The sequence below is a fragment of the Scyliorhinus torazame genome, chromosome 22, assembly GCF_047496885.1.
Source record: "Scyliorhinus torazame isolate Kashiwa2021f chromosome 22, sScyTor2.1, whole genome shotgun sequence".
NCBI lineage: Eukaryota > Metazoa > Chordata > Chondrichthyes > Carcharhiniformes > Scyliorhinidae > Scyliorhinus > Scyliorhinus torazame.
This window is the reverse complement of record NC_092728.1, coordinates 82,403,956-82,423,045: the sequence shown is the minus strand read 5'-3', so window position 1 is coordinate 82,423,045 and position 19,090 is coordinate 82,403,956. Positions and strand designations below refer to the sequence as shown.

The following is a 19,090-nucleotide window of genomic DNA, read 5'->3' as shown; positions in this document are numbered from 1 at the left end:
AAGTTGTGTTTGCTTTGCAGTGTAATGTTTAAATGTTGTGTAATAATAGAGTGTGAACAGATTCTGGACCTTGCTTCTACCCCAACAGGAGCAGTGAAGGCGTGTGTGTTCTCTGCCGACTCTAAGCTCTTCGCTAGTGGATCCTTTGATTGTACCATAAGGGTGTGGAAGCTGCAAACAGGAGAGTGTCTCCGTGTTCTACAAGGTATTGGTGTGAGAAAATAACCTGATCATAACAGAGGCAAAAATGCTCTTCCCCAGCTTGGCGGTCACCAGGGTTACTCTCTTTGCCCAAACTAAAACATGATAGGGGGCAGGACAGAGAACTGGGGCGAGATTCTCCCACCTGGGACTTAGTCCCACTGCAGAGGCCAAAAGGCAACAATGCCACACCTTCTGGCCCCAACCTCATTAATGATGGATCTGGGGGTTTTGCAAAGTATTCCGTAGCGGGGGTGGGCTTGATTTCATGTGTCTCGGCATCATATCTGGGTGCCATATTGAAAAGGAGCCCAACATCACTGACCCACCGTTGAAGAAAGAAGATGGGCCTTCTGAAAAAGGAGATGGTCTTCCAGGAACACCCTGTGGTTGGAAGATAGACCTCCTCGATGACATTGAAGCTGAAAGATCTATCTGATAGATGCTCCCTCCGCCCACTGCTCTGGGGTTCCAAGGTCCAGGGTCATTCCCGAACTCTGGCATTCTTCAGGTAAATTCCGAGTTCTGCCTGCCACCTTGTTCCAGGCACGTTCTGGACCAATGTGCTTTCCCGCTGACGCGTGGAGAATTGGGAGGGAGGGGGGGGGAAGAGTCCGGTCAGACCTTCACCTGCATCCCATTAGCGAGATGCAATCAATTTCATGCCAGTCACCAGCAGGTTTCCCGATCCGCTATGGTGTGCACCAGCCGTAATTCCCACGGGAAACAAACGCTGACATAAAACCAATTTATGGACTCCTGCCAAAGTTCTGCCTCCCCCCCCTCACACCCACCGCTGGCGGGAGCATGGGAGAATTTTGCCCCTGGACTCAGTCTGGGGCAGGATTTGGAATTTGCTGCATCAACAAGATACTATTGGTTTGTGTGAAACGGGAATCAAACTAAACTGCTACAAACTCTGTTTTTAAATATTGAAATGATGGGCCTGACATTTCCAAAACTGGTTTGTACCATTCAAAATTAGATTTGAAATTTATTCTGCTAGAAGTTTTTGAGTCTGAGGGTGGCTTATAAACCCTGAATCCAACACATTCACTTGTTAATATTAGCAGCTTGCCATGTATACTGATTAATGGAAACATTCATTTAAACTTTCATGTGTCCCTTGGGCTGCATAACAAAGCTCTTGGTACATTTTACATATGTTGTGGAGGATTGCGACAAAGGAAAAATCCATTGATCTCAGGCGGGATTCTCCGATCGCCGGGTGAACACCGGGAGAGTTTTTAATGCTATGGAAACAGGATCGACAGCTTAAGATTAAGGCCTGTATTTTGGTCCAGTCTGAAAACATTTTATCATCTCCTTCTCGTCTAGAGTGAAGATGAAGATGTGACAATTCCAACCCCAACATTTAACCAGCTGGATCATTTTCCAGCCATTCATACAGAATTCCAGTGGATAAAGGAATGAATAGATCACAAATTAACAAACCATTTCCCATCAACTCACGCTCTCCAGAAATTATATCAGACTCAGGCAGTGATAATGGATAAAGGAAGATTTCCACGCCCTCCCTTGTAAACTATTTTAAAACATTCTCCTGCAAATAATCACACATTCTCTGCATCTTTCTTCAGTATCAGGGGTGTTGCAGGATGGCACAGCGGTTAGCACTGTTGCCTCAGCACCAGGAACCCGGGTTCAATTCCGGCCTTGGGTGAATGTCTGTGTAGAGTTTGCACTTTCTCCCTGTGTCTGCGTGGGTTTCCTCCGGGTGCTCCGGTTTCCTCACACCGCTATAGTGTCAATTAGTGTCCAAAGATAAGACCATAAGACATAGGAGTGGAAGTAAGGCCATTCGGCCCATCGAGTCCACTCCACCATTCAATCATGGCTGATTTCAACTCCATTTACCCGCTCTCTCTCCATAGCCCTTAATTCCTCGAGAAATCAAGAATTTATCAACTTCTGTCTTAAAGACACTCAACGTCCCGGACTCCATCGCCCTCTGTGGCAATGAATTCCACAGACCCACCACTCTCTGGCTGAAGAAATTTCTCCTCATCTCTGTTCTAAAGTGACTCCCTTTTATTCTAAGGCTGTGCCCCCGGGTCCTAGTCTCCCCTGCTAATGGAAACAACTTCCCTACATCCACCCTATCTAAGCCATTCATTATCTTGTAAGTTTCTATTAGATCTCCCCTCAACCTCCTAAACTCCAATGAATGAGATGTGTGGGTTTGGTCAGGGAATGGGCCTAGGTAGGGTGATCTTTCAGAGAATCAATGCAGACTCAATGGGCCGAATGGCCTCCTTCTGCACTGTAGGGGCTCGATGGTTCTAACACTATTCTCTAACATGGTCCAACAAACTGCGTTATTGTTATTTTTAGGACACTCGAGGAGTGTGGAGACTCTATGCTTCAGTTCTGACTCAAGGCTGCTCCTATCTGGAAGTTGGGACTGTAAAGCTATTCTATGGGATCCAAAGGTCAGTTGAAGATCTTGTAAACTGGTTGGATTTCCCATCAATGTATTCTTAACTCACCCTCCCCTCCACTGTCCCCCCCCCCCGAACCAGCATCAATGCGATCCCTGTCACTTCCTGGTCTGTCTACTATCCAATCTTCTTAACGCTACCAGTCAGGACTCGGGCCATCTATTGTTTTTGTTTTGACAGATGCTGGTCACCTGATTAAAAATTTATCTTCGAATTAAATGTTACAATTTTCTTTAAAATTCCATCTTAATGTGTATAGAGCAGAATTCTTTAGCAGGAGATTTGATAAAGTGTTCTGAAACCAGGAGAAATAGAAGGCACAGATTAAAGATAATTGACAAAAGAACCAGAGGAGGGGTAAGAATTTAGTCACACAGAAAGTTGTTGTGATCTGAAGGCACTGCCTCAAAGGGCGGTGGAAGCAGATTCAATCGTAAATTTCACAAGAGAATTAAATATATCTGTGAAGAATAAGTTAAAACTTTTCAATATTTCAGGTACCAAGCAGAAACATTTAGGACTACAGCATTGTCGAAGACATAAACCCAAGGCTTTTGCTACACTAAATGGCAGGGATCCTCCCTTCTGGGAACTAAGTCCCCACGCCGGTGGGAAAACTGGCGGCAAAACCGGCGGCAACAACGCCGGCGTCAACAGCCCCCCCAAGGTGAGGATTTCTCACCTTTCTCGGGTGCTAGGCTGACGCCGGAGGGGTTGGCGGCGCTCCAGCCGGCGGCGAAGGGACGGCGCGTGTTCGCGCATGCGCGGAACGGCAGGCGTGATTCCGTGCATGCGCGGAGCGGCCGGTGTATTCTCGCGCATGCGCGGGGTGTTCTCTTCTTGCGCCGGCCTTCGGGCAATATGGCGGAGCCCTACCTGGCCCCGGCGCGGAAGGTTGAAGTGCCCCCACGGAACAAGCCCGCCCGCAGATCGGTGGGCCCCGATCGTGGGCCAGGCCGCCATGGGCCCGCCCCCCCCCGGGGTTGGATCCCCCTGTGTCCCCCCCAAGGACCGCCCATGCATACTCACCTGCGAGGTCCCGCCGGTGCATGAGGTGAGTGATTCACGCCAGCGAGACTGGCCACAAATGAATGGCCACTCGGATCATCGGGGCCCGGAGAATCGGCGGGGAGAGGGGGGGTGCGCTGTCAACAGCCCCTGACCAGCGTGGCGGCGATCCTACCCCCGCCCGATAAACGGCGCCGGAGAATACGGCAGCCGGCGGCGGGGTGGGAATCAGGGGCAAAATTCTCCACCAACGGCGCGATGTCCGCCGACTGGCGCCAAAAACGGCACCAATCAGACGGGCATCGCGCCGGCCCAAAGGTGCGGAATGCTCCGCAACTTTGGTGGCCTAGCCCCAACATTGAGGGGCTAGGCCGACGCCGGGGGGATTTCCGCCCGCCAGCTGGCGGAAATGGCGTTTGTTGCCTCGCCAGCTGGCGCGGAAATGCGGCGCATGCGCGGGAGCGTCAGCGGGCGCCGACAGTTTCCCGCGCATGCGCAGTGGGGAGAGTCTCTTCCGCCTCCGCCATGGTGGACCCCCCCAGCAGGGGGGTCGGAGAATGATGCCCCGGGTCTCCCACCGGGCATTCTCCGATCCGTTGGGCAGTCGGAGAATCCCGCCCAATATGTTCCACATTATCACTCATTTTACTCTCTAATAATTATCATTCATTTTAATCTCTACTAATTACTGATAGTGCATATCTAGGTGGAAAGGTAAGCTGTGAGGAGGACACAAAGCGACTGCAAAGGCATATAGATAGGTTAAGTGGGTGCGCAGCAAGATGGAGTATAACGTGGGAAGTACGAGCTCAGTAACTTGGTTGGAAGAATAGAGAAGTAGAATATTTTCCAAACGGTATGGAAATTGTAAATGCTGATGTTCAGAGGGACTTACATGTAGGCATCCGTGGTACATAGAAATTTAGTATGTCGGTAACAGAAGGCAATTATCAAGGGAAATAGCATGTTGGCCTTTATTGCAGGGGAATTGGAGTACAAGAATAAAGAAGTCTTGCTATAATTATGAAACTATGCCTGGAATATTGTGCTCTGTTTTGGTCTTCACATTTAAGAAAGCGTGGTGTTACAATTATCAGGTTTATAAGATTATTATATTTTGGGACTGTATCTTTAAATTAGGCTTACTGAAGAGTTCATGTGACCCGTTTTGAAGTCCCCCTGAACTACTGCTGGGTGGTCTGATTTCAAAGTGATGAAATGAGGGATCAGGTCATTTTTCTAAGGTGAATGGGGCAGCACAGTAGCATTGTGGATAGCACAATTGCTTCACAGGCTCCGGGGTCCCAGGTTCGATTCCAGCTTGGGTCACTGTCTGTGCAGAGTCTGCACATCCTCCCCGTGTGTGCGTGAGTTTCCCCCGAGTGCTCCGGTTTCCTCCCACAGTCCAAAGATGTGCAGGTTAGGTGGATTGGCCATGATAAATTGCACTTAGTGTCCAAAATTGCCCTTAGTGTGGGTGGGGTTACTGAGTTATGAGGATAGGGTGGAGGTGTTGACCTTGGGTAGGGTGCTCTTTCCAAGAGCCGGTGCAGACTCGATGGGCCGAATGGCCTCCTTCTGCACTGTAAATTCTATGATAATCTATGAAAGTGCAAGGAACTTATGCTTGAAGACAATGGCAGCAGTCTCTGAGTATACCATGAGTAGACTTTGAATCTTCCAAAGTCCCAGAAAGATGATGTTGGTATCCGGTTGTAAAAAGTTGTGATATAAACTGTCCGTCTACTTCTAAGATAGCTAATTAACAATTATATTTTGATTGGTTAATATGTTTTGCATTGCCATAGGGAAGAGAGCAGAGGAAGCCATTTTGATGTCCGGTTACAGGCTTCCCTACAAATCCATAAATATCATATACAGAGAGCAGTTTGTTTGGGGGAGTGGAATGAGTATTAGCAGCAATCTGAAAGGCAGGGAGCAGGAGATAGAGGCAGCCCATCCTGCACCTGAAGCAGAGAAAATTATGTTTCTATTATTCACCACACATAATACAAGTTGGAGCTTGTGCTCATATTAAAGAGACTGAGTTAGTGAGGATTTAAATGTGGCTGGAATATTTGCCTAGCTTGGGCTAGAGGAAAGGCATCTTTAGTGCAACCCTCATAGTGAAAGTCAGTTCTGGGATCCAAAGTTACCTGGCTGGGAATGTAAAAAAGAAAGATGTCTACAGGAGCTGAAAATTTTTGACTAGTTCTTAGAGGAATAAGTGTCCACTTGAGGGACATTGTAATGTTTAACCATAGTGGGAGATTTTCAGTCATGCTAAAAGTTAAATGGAAATTTATTTTGGTAGTTCAAAGTTTCAATTGCTAAAAAGAAAATAATGTTTAGTCAATCGTGTTATTTTAGTCTTTTGTTATAGTAAATGTTTTCAAATGTGAAATCGTGATGTGCCTTTCTTTAGCTGATAGCTGGAAGTTTGAATCTCTTCCTAAACTTATTTCTCTACGGAGATCGTAACAATATACTTGCACTGGCAGCGGTAAAGCGAAGGTTCCTGGAATGAGAGGCTGAATAAATTGCCTATATTCTCTGGGTTTTAGAAGAGTGAGAAGTGATCTCTTTAAAACAAACAAACAAGATTTAAAAGGGGCTGGACATTGAGAGGTAATTTTCCTTGGCTGGGGATTCTAGAACATGGGACACATTTCAAGAAAAAGAGCTTGAGAAGAGGAGAGATTTCTAAAAAGGGTTGTGAATCTTTGTATTTCCCTATCCCAGCTGGCTGTCAGTGCTCCATCGTTGCATATATTTAAGACTATTCAAGACTGGTAAAGCACAGAATAAAAACACTTCTGGAGTCTGATTATTTCACTGTTTGCCCCTTTAAGGGCAATACAACATATTAAGGACCACTTGGCTTGGGTGACCAATTGGGGCTCAGAGTGGGGTAATCACCCCAGTCCTCTTAGGCAAAAGACATATAGGGCGCTAGGTGCAGCTATGCATCTGCTGTACAATTCTTCTTATTAATAAATGCTTCTGTGTTTCGAATGAAGTCTGTGAAAGTGCATCATTACACTGTACCTGTCCCAGTTGATATACAACCATCTCTAAACCAACTAAAGTCATATTTTTGTGTCAGCAGAGTGGTCACATTGTGAAGTCTTTCTCTGGACATCGGAATGTCATCAAAACCTGCAGCTTTTCACTTGATGGAGAACAATTGGTAACTTGTTTTGTTTTCACGACTATTCATTTTTTTGTAGCTCCAATTATCCCCAGTTCACCTCATGCAGCATATTTAATACTTACATTTATAAAACACCTTTAATATAGAAGCAGTCCTACAAGTTCTAGCCACATAAATGTTTTGGCTACGACATAGGTCAGAGATTGAGAATAACTCTTCTCCTGACTCTCATTGGCCTGCCCATCACATACAAGGCACAAGAGTGTGAGGGAATACTCTTCATTTGCCTGGATGAGGTGCAGCTCAAACAGCACTCAAGAAGCTCAACACTATCCAGGACAAAGTGGCACATTTGACTGGCACACCATCCACCATTTTGAGCATTCAGTCCCTCCACCACCAACATTCACAGGAAGCACTGCAGCAATTCGTTAAAGCTCTTTTGGCACCACCTTCCAAACCCGTGACCACTACAACCGAGAAAAATAAGCAGCGCAGATGCACAGGAAGACCATCGTATGCAAACCTACTCTGAGTCGCACATCAACCAGACTAGGAAGTGTATTGCTGATCCTTCACTGTCACTGGGACTGCAGCAGTTCATGAAGGCTGCTTACTATCGTCTGTTCAAGGGCAATTAGGGATGGGTAATAACTGCTGACATTGCTAGCAATGCCCAATTCCCATAAACAAATGTAAAAAAAAAAGCATTTTAATTAGTGGTGGAAAGTGGGAGGAGAATGAAAAGAAAAAAAGTTAAAGAAGTGTAGACGCTGAACTATGATGCGGGAATTAGGAAAGGAGTATGCAAGCTTTGTCCAGCAGGTTAGTTCCAAAGTGTTTAAAGGTGGAGGGATGAATTACGGTTTAGTGGACGTGGTGAAGCTATTGGCTATTGAGTCAGATTTCCCACCCATCAATGTTCTCCACTGACCACAGCTGGAAAGTGTGAGGATTTCCGATACGGACAGAATTGCGTTTGGCTATAATTCACCCCAATCAAAGGGTCAAACAACACTCACTGTCTTTACCTACCCATGAAGAAAGGGTGAGGTAGTGGAGGGTGACTGAACCTCAGGAACCAGGGGCGAAATTCTCCGTTATCGGCGGAAAGTCCGCCGACCGGCGCAAAAACGGCGCAAATCCCACTTGCGTCACGTCATAAAAATGGGCCGATAGTCTCCGCCCCGAAATGGGCTAGCAGCGACGTGACGGGATCCGCGCTTGCGCAATGGTTCACGCCGTGCAGCGTCATACGCGCTGCACGGCGTGATGGCTCATAAGGCCGCGCAGCTCCCCCCCACCCGACCGGAACACCCGACCGCAACACCGACTGGATGGCTGGCCGTCGCTCAGCCCCGAGGTTCGAGTCACGCGATGTGGAGGCGCTCCTGGACGCGGTGGAGCAGAGGAGGGACGCCCTGTATCCCGGGCACGGCCGCAGAGTTGCCCCACGCCACAGCCGGCGTCTGTGGAGGGAAGTGGCAGAGGCCGTCACCGCTGTGGCCCTAACACCACGGACAGGCACCCAGTGCCACAAGAAGGTGAACGACCTCGTCAGAGCAGGCAGGGTGAGCCTCCCCCATATCCCCCATATCCCCCCCTCCCCATATCCCCCCTCCCCATATCCCCCATATCCCCCCTCCCCCATATCCCCCCCTCCCCCATATCTCCCCCTCCCCCATATCCCCCCTCCCCCATATCCCCCCTCCCCCATATCCCCCCTCCCCCATATCCCCCATATCCCCCCTCCCCCATATCCCCCCTCCCCCATATCCCCCCTCCCCCATAGCCCCCTCCCCATATCCCCCCTCCCCCATATCCCCCCTCCCCCATATCCCCCATATCCCCCCCTCCCCCATATCCCCCCTCCCCCATATCCCCCCTCCCCCATATCCCCCTCCCCATACCCCCCTCCCCCATATCCCCCCTCCCCCATATCCCCCTCCCCCATATCCCCCCTCCCCCATATCCCCCATATCCCCCCCTCCCCCATATCCCCCCCTCCCCCATATCCCCCCTCCCCCATATCCCCCATATCCCCAAGTGAATCCAGCCCTAACCTTAACCTCTACAATGCACGCGCAACCGATGGCGTGCATTCATATACCTGCCTAACACTGTTGCCTTTTACCCCTGCCACCACCCCCCCCCCCCCCCACAGGAGAAGCGCGCACACAACAATAGGGAGCATGCGAGGACTGGAGGAGGGCCCGCTGATGAGAGGCCACTGACCGTACACGAGGAAAGGGCCCTGGAACTGGCTGGCGGACCTGAGGACCGGGAGGTTGCTGATGCAGAGGTCGGGGCCCCACGAGCAAGTGAGCCACCAACAGCCCGTCCCCATATCCCCCCCTCCCCTATATCCCCCTCCCCCGTATCACCTGATCACTGCCTGATGTCTAACCATGCATGCTTCATTGTGTATCGCAGACCAAACGTCCAGGCACCCATCCCCGCAGATGCAGACCGCCCGCAGGATGCCCCTCGGAGGCCACGGGAGACGGAGAGACCCGCACCCTCCAGCATGCGACGCCCGCAGGATGCCCCTCGCACACCACGGAGACGGAGAGACCCGGACCCTCCAGCATGCGACGCCCGCAGGATGCCCCTCGGAGACCACGGAGACGGAGAGACCTGGACCCTCCAGCATGCGACGCCCGCAGGATGCCCCTCGCACACCACGGGAGACGGAGAGACCTGGAGCAACAGGGAGACGACACCCCTGTCACGTGCGAGAGCGACCACCAGCGATGAGGGGGGCAGCCACAGGCCCCCGTCACATCCGAGCCAGGACACCACTACCCAGGACACCACTATCCAGGACACCCCTACCCGGGACACCACTACCCAGGACACCCCTACCCGGGACAGCACTACCCGGGACAGCACTACCCGGGACAGCACTACCCGGGACAGCACTACCCGGGACAGCACTACCCGGGACAGCACTACCCGGGACAGCACTACCCGGGACAGCACTACCCGGGACAGCACTACCCGGGACAGCACTACCCGGGACAGCACTACCGGGACAGCACTACCCGGGACAGCACTACCCGGGACAGCACTACCCGGGACAGCACTACCGGGACAGCACTACCCGGGACAGCACGACCCAGGACACCCCTACCCGGGAAGACGAAATACCGGACAGTGACTCAGAGTGGATGGGTGGAGACGAACCCCCACCCCAAAGTGCCATGGACTCAGAGTGGGACGAAGAGCACAACACAACGCCACTGCTGTCACCAACACCCTCCACCATCGCAGAAACACTCACCACGGTTGGGCACTTTAGTGATGAGGCGTCTGGTACACTCACTGGTGCGCACAGCACAGCCGTCCGGTACAGCAGGTGGAGGTAGGAGTAGCAGAGGGACCGGGCGGTCGGAGGGCAGCCCAGGCCAAGCGAACATCTGCCGCCCAGATGGATCCCGGGTTCCTGCAGTTACCACACCCACACATAGGTCCGATGCAACCACCGACACGGAGACGAGCGAATAGGGTGACGGGTGGCTTGTGGCGGCTGCAGTCGCAGGTGGAGGAGTCCACCCGCGTCCAGGAGCTGGGAGTGGTCCCGGTCATGCGTGCCACCCAGGCTGACACCGCACGGGTGGCGTCCGCGGTGGAGGCAATGGGTGCGACGGTGTCAGACATGGGGAACGGTTTGCGAGGCCTGGGGCCTTCCGTGCAGGCGGCGTCTGTGGCCCAGGAAATGGCTGCCCTCTCACAGGAGGCCATGAGCCAGTGCCAGTGCCAGATGGCAGAGGCGCTCAACGCCATAGCCCAGTCTCAGCAGGCCATGGCCCAGTCTCAGCAGGCCATGGCCCAGTCTCAGCAGGCCATAGCCCAGTCTCAGCAGGCATAGCCCAGTCTCTGCAGGCCATGGCCCAGTCTCTGCAGGCCATGGCCTAGTCTCAGCAGGCCATCGCTGAGGGCATCGGCGCCAGTGGCCATGTGCGAGCCGGCGTCGCACTGTCACAGACAGGGTTCGACAACCCCCTGGGCTCCATGGCTGCAAACCTGCAGACCCCTGTCGATACCAGCACGGGCCTCCAGGACTGGCAGCGCCAGATGTCGGGGGCGCGTCGGATGGCCAGTCCGTTCGCATCCCCCACCCATGTAGAGGCCTGGGGGCCATCGGGCACCCCGAGGGAGGAGGAGGTGGTGTGGTCCGTCCCGGCTCCCTCTGTAGGGGAGTTCCCGGTACACCGCTACACCTCAGACTCCCCCCCTTCCGTCCCAGGTGCATCGGGTGGGCAACGGGCAGGACAGGCTGGCAGCTCGCCATCCCAGTCGCCCGGGCCGCAGCCTGGCCCATCTAGGCCAGGAGGCCCCCAGGAAACGGCCGCCAAAGGGATCCAGTGTCAGAGGGCAGGAATCACAGGAGTCCACCTCCAGTTCTGCTGTACCGTCTGGGGAACCACGTAGACGTAGTCAAAGGGCCCGTAAGGCCAAACAATTAGACACTGAGTAAGTTGGCACGGGTGCAGGGCACAGATGAGTTTTAGGGGCTAGGGCACGTGCATGAACTCCTTTGGTTATTAAAGTCAATGTTACACCTACCGAAGCTGCCTTTGTGCTCTGTCCAAAGTGTGCGGGCGTGTCATGTACGTTGAGCGCAAGTGTGTGTGTGACGGGTGGTCTTACCTCAGCCCCAGGTGAGTCTGCCCCCTTCCCCCTGGGCCGCCATCAACATCCCCCGGGCAGAGGACGGGACCGTGCGCTGCAGTGTCACAGCCGCATGCAGGGATGGTCCGGGTGGATGGTGGTACTGTGGCCATGGGTCAGACATAGTCCAACGATGTAGAGCCAGGAGCTCATCGGAGGTGGGTTGTCATCATCCTCCATGGCCTGCGATAGACACGCGTCCACCCGCAACTGTGTGAGCCCGGTCCGTTGTGCCGCAGGTGGATCGGCAATGGGGGGGGGGGGGGGGGGGGGGGGGGGTGCATGCGGGTGGGGTGTGTGGGGTTGGGGAGGGGGGTGAGGGTGCTGGGTGGGTGGATGGGTGGGGGGTGTGGGTGGTCGGCTGTTGTCATGGTGTGCGGTCTGTGGCCATACTACCCGATTCCCACGCCCATCTAGTCAGTGAAGCGGGCGTCTATCAGTCTGTCCCGTGCCCGCTGGGCCAGCCGGTAACGGTGGACAGCCACCCGCCTGTGTCTACCCCGTCTGCCCTGACCATTGCCCCCATCCCCCTCATCTGGGGAGGACTGGGCCTCTTCCTGCTGCTCCTCCACTCCGCCCTCCTCTGCCTGCAGCACATCGCCCCTCTGCTGGGCTATGTTGTGCAGGACGCAGCACACCACAATGATGCGGCCGACCCCTATCTGACCGATACTGGAGGGGCGCCCCCAGAGAGGTCCAGGCACCTGAAACGCATCTTCAGCACGCCAAAGCACCTCTCGATCACTCCCCTTGTCGCTACATGGGCATCATTGTAGCGGTTCTCCGCCTCATTGCGTGGCCTCCGTATAGGCGTCATCAGCCACGATCGCAATGGGTAGCCCCTGTCGCCCAGCAACCAGCCCCTCAGCCGGGGATGGCGTCCCTCGTACATGCCGGGGATGGATGACCGCGACAACACGAATGAGTCGTGTACACTGCCTGGGTGATGGGCGCAGACGTGCAGGATCATCATGCGGTGGTCGCAGACCATCTGTACGTTCATTGAATAGGTCCCCTTCCTATTAGTGAACACGGCCCTGTTCTCTGCAGGTGGCCGCACGGCGACGTGCATCCCATCGATCGCGCTCTGGGCCATGGGGAACCCGGCAACGGCAGAGAAGCCCACGGCCCGGGCACCTTGGCTGGCCCGGTCCACGGGGAAGCGGATGTAGCGGTGCGCCATGGCATAAAGGGCATCTGTCACTGCCCGGATGCACCGATGCACCGATGTCTGCGATATGCCGGACAGGTCCCCACTCGGTGCCTGGAATGACCCCGTTGCATAAAAGTTCAGGGCCACCGTAACCTTGACGGACACGGGGAGAGGGTGTCCCCCGCCAGTGCCACGCGGTGACAGGTGTGCCAGCAGGTGGCAGATGTGTGCCACGGTTTCCCGGCTCATCCGGAGTCTCCTCCTGCATTCCCGGTCCGTGAGGTCCTGGTATGACTGCCGGGGGCCGGTACACACGGGGCGCCCTCGGGTGCCTCCGTTGCCGTGGGGCCGCGACGTCCTCCTCCCCCTCCTCGTCCTGTCGGTCAGGTGTCCCTCCAGCCTGGGCGGCTGCCGCCTGCCCCTCTGCGGCAGCCTGCGCCGCCTCTCTGGCACGCTCTTCCTCCTCCTCCTCCTCCTCCTCATCCAGGGCAACATAGACATTAGCATGGGTCCAACTGTTGGAGGCTGGCACCTGGCGAGGTGGACCAACTCATTTGCCCTCCCATCACCCACCCCGGCACGGACCCCCTCCCCTAACCTCCACCCCAGCACGGACCCCCCCCCAACCCCCAACCTCCACCCCGGCACGGACCCCCCCCCCCCAACCTCCACCCAGCACGGACCCCCCCCCCAACCTCCACCCCGGCACGGACCCCCCCCAACCCCCAACCTCCACCCCGGCACGGACCCCCCCCCAACCTCCACCCCAGCACGGACCCCCTCCCCAACCTCCACCCCAGCACGGACCCCCCCTCAACCTCCACCCCGGCACGGACCCCCTCCCCAACCCCCAACCTCCACCCCAGCACGGACCCCCCCCAACCTCCACCCCGGCACGGACCCCCCTCCCCAACCCCCAACCTCCACCCCAGCACGGACCCCCCCCAACCCCAACCTCCACCCCGGCACGGACCCCCCCCCCAACCTCCACCCCAGCACGGACCCCCTCCCCAACCTCCACCCCAGCACGGACCCCCCCCCCAACCTCTACCCCGGCACGGACCCCCTCCCCAACCCCCAACCTCACCCCAGCACGGACCCCCCACCCAACCTCCACCCCGGCACGGACGCCCTCCCCCAACCCCCAACCTCCACCCCAGCACGGACCCCCCCCCAGCCCCCAACCTCCACCCCGGCACGGACCCCCCCACAACCTCCACCCCAGCACGGACCCCCTCCCGGCACTCCCCCGGAGCCCAGCCTACTCTAACCACCCCCCCCACCCCCCGCCACACACACACACACACAAGCCGAGACACACCTCTCCTCACGCAATCAGTCTGCGGCCACGCCATTTCCTGCCCAGAGCCAACCCCCCAGGCCGTCACTCACCTCCTCGCTGGTCGGCGTGAGCCTGGAGCACCGGGTCACGCCGATGAAAAGGAGGTTTGATTCATGTCGACAGTGAACGGTCATCACGCCGACGGGACTTCGGCCCATCCGGAAGGAGAATATCGGCAGGCCGAAATCGGCTGCCTTGCGCAGACCCGTGACATTCTCCGCGGCAGCGGCGCCATTAACGCCCCCGCCGACTTTTCCTCCCTTCGGAGACTTCGGCGGGGGCGGGGGCGGGATTCACGGCGGCCAACGGCCATTCTCCGACCCCGGCGGGGGGTCGGAGAATGACGCCCCAGATCCAGGCAGGGAACTGGCAGGCGACAAAAGCAAATATATTGAAACAGGAAAAAGGATACAATTCGATACATTGAAAAATGCACCTGAAAGACAGAATGGTAATATTTGTGATCTGTTTTTTAATGGTCTTAGAGATTCCCCTGAATCAGCTGTTGTTCTCGTTGTACAGGCCACCGGATCCTGGGATTATACAATCAGGGTGTGGAGATTACGGAAGGTTCGAAGAAATTTAGTTTTGCGTGGCCACGAGGGCAATGTGAGCTGTGTGGCGTTTTCTAGATTTGGAATGCTGGTAAGCTGAATGGTGAAATGAAATAGAAACTGGGAGAATGGACAGGCCTTGTCACTGGATTAGTCTGTGATGCGATGTTAACGCACAGGGACTAGAACATTGATTTTGTGGTCAGCAGTGAAGGAAGGACATTCGCTGTTGACATTGAAGCCTCGCTGAGAGATCTGTGGTGTGAACGTAACCTCACTCACCTTGCAGTGAATTGTAGCGTTCCCAAATAGGTCCCGGAATCTGAACATTTTTTTTCTCAAAGTGTCGGTTCAGGTGAGAATCGGCGGGAAAACTCACCGAATATCGAACCTCTTTTCGCAACATTTTTTTTCCCGCCCCCGTGATTCACGGCACACTCGTGGCTGATTGCCTCTGATTTGTTCGCCCTGGTAAACTTAATCTCTGCAATCAGTGGGGTGCTTCTTTTTTAAGAGAATCACTAGAAAATCATATTACAACATCCAAAACATTATTTGTCAATTTGAATAAACAAATTAGTATTCACAAGACCAGTTCTGCCTGATGCAAGTTTCTCTGATTGTGAGGGTAGGTCCGATCAAGGACAGTAGCGGGAGATTGTGTATTGAGTCTGAAGAGATAGGAGAGGTCTTGAATGAGTACTTTTCTTCTGTATTTACAAATGAGAGGGGCGGTATTGTTGGAGAGGACAGTGTGAAACAGATTGGTAAGCTCGAGGAAATACTTGTTAGGAAGGAAGATGTGTTGGGCATTTGAAAAACTTGAGGATAGACAAGTCCCCCGGGCCTGACGGGATATATCCAAGGATTCTATGGGAAGCAAGAGATGAAATTGCAGAGCCGTTGGCAATTATCTTTTCGTCCTCACTGTCAACAGGGGTGGTACCAGGGGATTGGAGAGTGGCGAATGTCGTGCCCCTGTTCAAAAAAGGAACTAGGGATAACCCTGGGAATTACAGGCCAGTTAGTCTTACTTCGGTGGTAGGCAAAGTAATGGAAAGGGTACTGAAGGATAGGATTTCTGAGCATCTGGAAAGACACTGCTTGATTAGGGATAGTCAGCACGGATTTGTGAGGGGTAGGTCTTGCATTACAAATCTTATTGAATTCTTTGAGGAGGTGACCAAGCATGTGGATGAAGGTAAAGCAGTGGATGTAGTGTACATGGATTTTAGTAAGGCATTTGATAAAGTTCCCCATGGTAGGCTTCTGCACAAAGTAAGGAGGCATGGGATAGTGGGAAATTTGGCCAGTTGGATAACGTACTGGCTAACCGATAGAAGTCAGAGAGTGGTGGTGGATGGCAAATATTCAGCCTGGATCCCAGTTACCAGTGGTGTACCGCAGGGATCAGTTCTGGGTCCTCTGCTGTTTGTGATTTTCATTAATGACTTGGATGAGGGAGTTGAAGGGTGGGTCAGTAAATTTGCAGACGATACGAAGATTGGTGGAGTTGTGGATAGTAAGGAGGGCAGTTGTCGGCTGCAAAGAGACATAGGTAGGATGCAGAGCTGGGCTGAGAAGTGGCAGATGGAGTTTAACCCTGAAAAGTGTGAGGTTGTCCATTTTGGAAGGACAAATATGAATGCGGAATACAGGGTTAACGGTAGAGTTCTTGGCATTGTGGAGGAGCAGAGAGACCTTGGGGTCTATGTTCATACATCTTTGAAAGTTGCCACTCAAGTGGATAGAGTTGTGAAGAAGGCCTATGGTGTGCTCGCGTTCATTAACAGAGGGATTGAATTTAAGAGCCGTGAGGTGATGATGCAGCTGTACAAAACGTTGGTAAGGCCACATTTGGAGTACTGTGTACAGTTCTGGTCGCCTCATTTTAGGAAGGATGTGGAAGCTCTGGAAAAGGTGCAAAGAAGATTTACCAGGATGTTGCCTGGAATGGAGAGTAGGTCTTACGAGGAAAGGTTGAGGGTGCTAGGCCTTTTCTCATTAGAGCGGAGAAGGATGAGGGGCGACTTGATAGAGGTTTATAAGATGATCAGGGGAATAGATAGAGTAGACAGTCAGAGACTTTTTCCCCAGGTGGTACACACCATTACAAGGGGACATAAATTTAAGGTGAAAGGTGGAAGATATAGGAGGGATATCAGAGGTAGGTTCTTTACCCAGAGAGTAGTGGGGGCATGGAATGCACTGCCTGTGGAAGTAGTTGAGTCGGAAACATTAGGGACCTTCATGCAGCTGTTGGATAGGTACATGGATTATGGGAAAATGATATAGTGTAGATTTATTTGTTCTTAAGGGCAGCACGGTAGCATTGTGGATAGCACAATTGCTTCACAGATCCATGGTCCCAGGTTCGATTCCGGCTTGGGTCATTGTCTGTGCGGAGTCTGCACGTCCTCCCCGTGTCTGCGTGGGTTTCCTCCGGGTGCTCCGGTTTCCTCCCACAGTCCAAAGATGTGCGGGTTAGGTGAATTGGCCAATGATAAATTGCCCTTAATGTCCAAATTGCCCTTGGTGTTGGGTGGAGGTGTTGAGTTTGGGTGGGGTGCTCTTTCCGGGGGCTGGTGCGGACTCGGGGGGCCGAGTGGCCTCCTTCTGCACTGTAAATTCAATGATAATCTATGATTAATCTAGGACAAAGGTTCGGCACAACATCGTGGGCCGAAGGGCCTGTTCTGTGCTGTATTTTCTATGTTCTATGTTCTATGTTTCACAGGCTTCGGGTTCCTGGGATAAGACTGTACGTGTGTGGGATTCGAGAAATGGGCGCCTGATCTTCCTTCTGAAGGAGCACACAGGTCGGGTGATGGCCCTGTCGTTCTCTCTGGATTCAATTCTGCTGGTGACAGCGGCAGGAGATGAAACGGTGAATGAGGAAGGGATTCATTTAAACTGGAATTCTAGTTTTCCAGAGCCTGCCAGGCGACTCATTCTCATCTGTTCTCCTAGATTCGTGTGTGGGATTGTGAAGATGGGGAATGCAAGAAGATCCTTAAGGTGATACACCTGAAAATCTTCATTGTGTCTAGTTGATATGAGCAGTTTCACTCCCCTGGATATTTAAAGGCCAGTTTAAACTGATTACAAATGAATTTTTGGGAAAACCTTTGAAATGTAATCTGGTTTCTTGCTTTGAGACTGTGTTACGATAGAATCATCAATATTTAATAATTCTCATTTTCCTTCCCCCCCATCTCCAAAATAAGTTAATCTTGAATCAGGAAATCTGTACAGAACAGGTGTGTTTCTAATTACGCTAGCACTCAACTCTGATCTGACCAGTGAACTTTCAACTTTGAAGATTGATTATCTTTTTTTTCTTTCTTTTCATAGTGTGAGTTGGATATTGTCCACAGTTGTCAATTTTCTCCTAATGATACTCTCCTGACTGCAGGAAGCTCTGATTTTCTACTGACAATGACAACGACACACTGAATCTGTTATCAGCATAGATGATGCAATCCCATCCAACATCAAGAAGTTTCAGAAGGAAATCCAATTAGTCTTAAATAATATTGTAATAATTATTCCAGCAAACAATTGTTAAAGATGCAATATTTATGCTGATGGTAGAATTAAAATATATTTTGTGTAAAGCGATTCGACTATAGGCGTAATACTCTTACTGTCTTTGGAGGATATCAAAGCAAGCTTTTAACTCCTTACAGGAGAAATTTGGGATTTCATATTGTTACCGTGAAGAAGCGCAGACAGGCCAGGAAAATTAGAGATCATTTTATGCATCTCTCACATATGGAAAAACTCTTGTGCGTGCCACCATCTCTAATCAGAAATCTTACCTGATGTTGTTACAACTTTTGGCCACACTTTCATGTCAGATTGTGTCACGTGATTTTGTTTTTCAGTGTCTCAACGCTGAGTCAGAGGATTGTGGCTTCCACTCCAACATCCAGACACTTAAGCCCATATCCTAGGCTGCCACCTCGATGAAATTCTGAGGAAGCGCTGCCCTTCTGTAGGATGAGATGTCCCATGGCACGAGTGGAAAGAGGGGAGGGAAGAATTCTCCCAGTGTCCTGTTGAATAATTATTCCTCAATCAACATCACAAAAACGCACTATCCAGTCATTTTGTTACCACCCCCTGGGCTACTGCACAGTCAATTCCAGCCCCACTTGGCCCAAAGTCCCAACACAATTGAAATTAATAAACAATTATTAGAAAACACACAAACCCCTTGGATGCCCAATAACTACAGTCACCAGGTTTGTAAATTTACACATAATTAATTTTATTAATAACAAGAACTATCATTAAATATGCAGCAGATACAATAGGTTAACCCTAATTCTTAACCCCCTCCCCACGTAAACTCGCCCCACCCTCTATATACACACACACACACACAAGACAGACAAACACAGAGGGAAAAAGAGAGGTGTTACCAAGATCAACGTCACTCGATATGGAGAAGGTCAGGACTCAGCCCATTCCATTGTCTTGGTTAAATGGAGAATTGAGAAAATGGAAGGGCAGAGAGGGGATGATGGTTTACAGACA

General features: G+C 52.4%; 1 protein-coding gene across 1 annotated transcript in view; it reads left to right on the top strand.

Annotated features, from left to right (window-relative positions):
- The window catches only part of LOC140398857 (uncharacterized), a 45,113-nt gene extending 26,998 nt beyond the window's left edge, over nt 1-18,115 (top strand). The window contains exons 2-8 of the mRNA XM_072487798.1: nt 21-205; nt 2,557-2,654; nt 6,781-6,861; nt 14,517-14,639; nt 17,286-17,435; nt 17,519-17,566; nt 17,903-18,115. Coding sequence (XP_072343899.1) covers nt 21-205; nt 2,557-2,654; nt 6,781-6,861; nt 14,517-14,639; nt 17,286-17,435; nt 17,519-17,566; nt 17,903-18,004 — 787 coding nt within the window. The 3' untranslated portion in view covers nt 18,005-18,115. The remainder of the gene's footprint in view (nt 1-20; nt 206-2,556; nt 2,655-6,780; nt 6,862-14,516; nt 14,640-17,285; nt 17,436-17,518; nt 17,567-17,902) is intronic.
- Nucleotides 18,116-19,090: the final 975 nt, after the last annotated feature.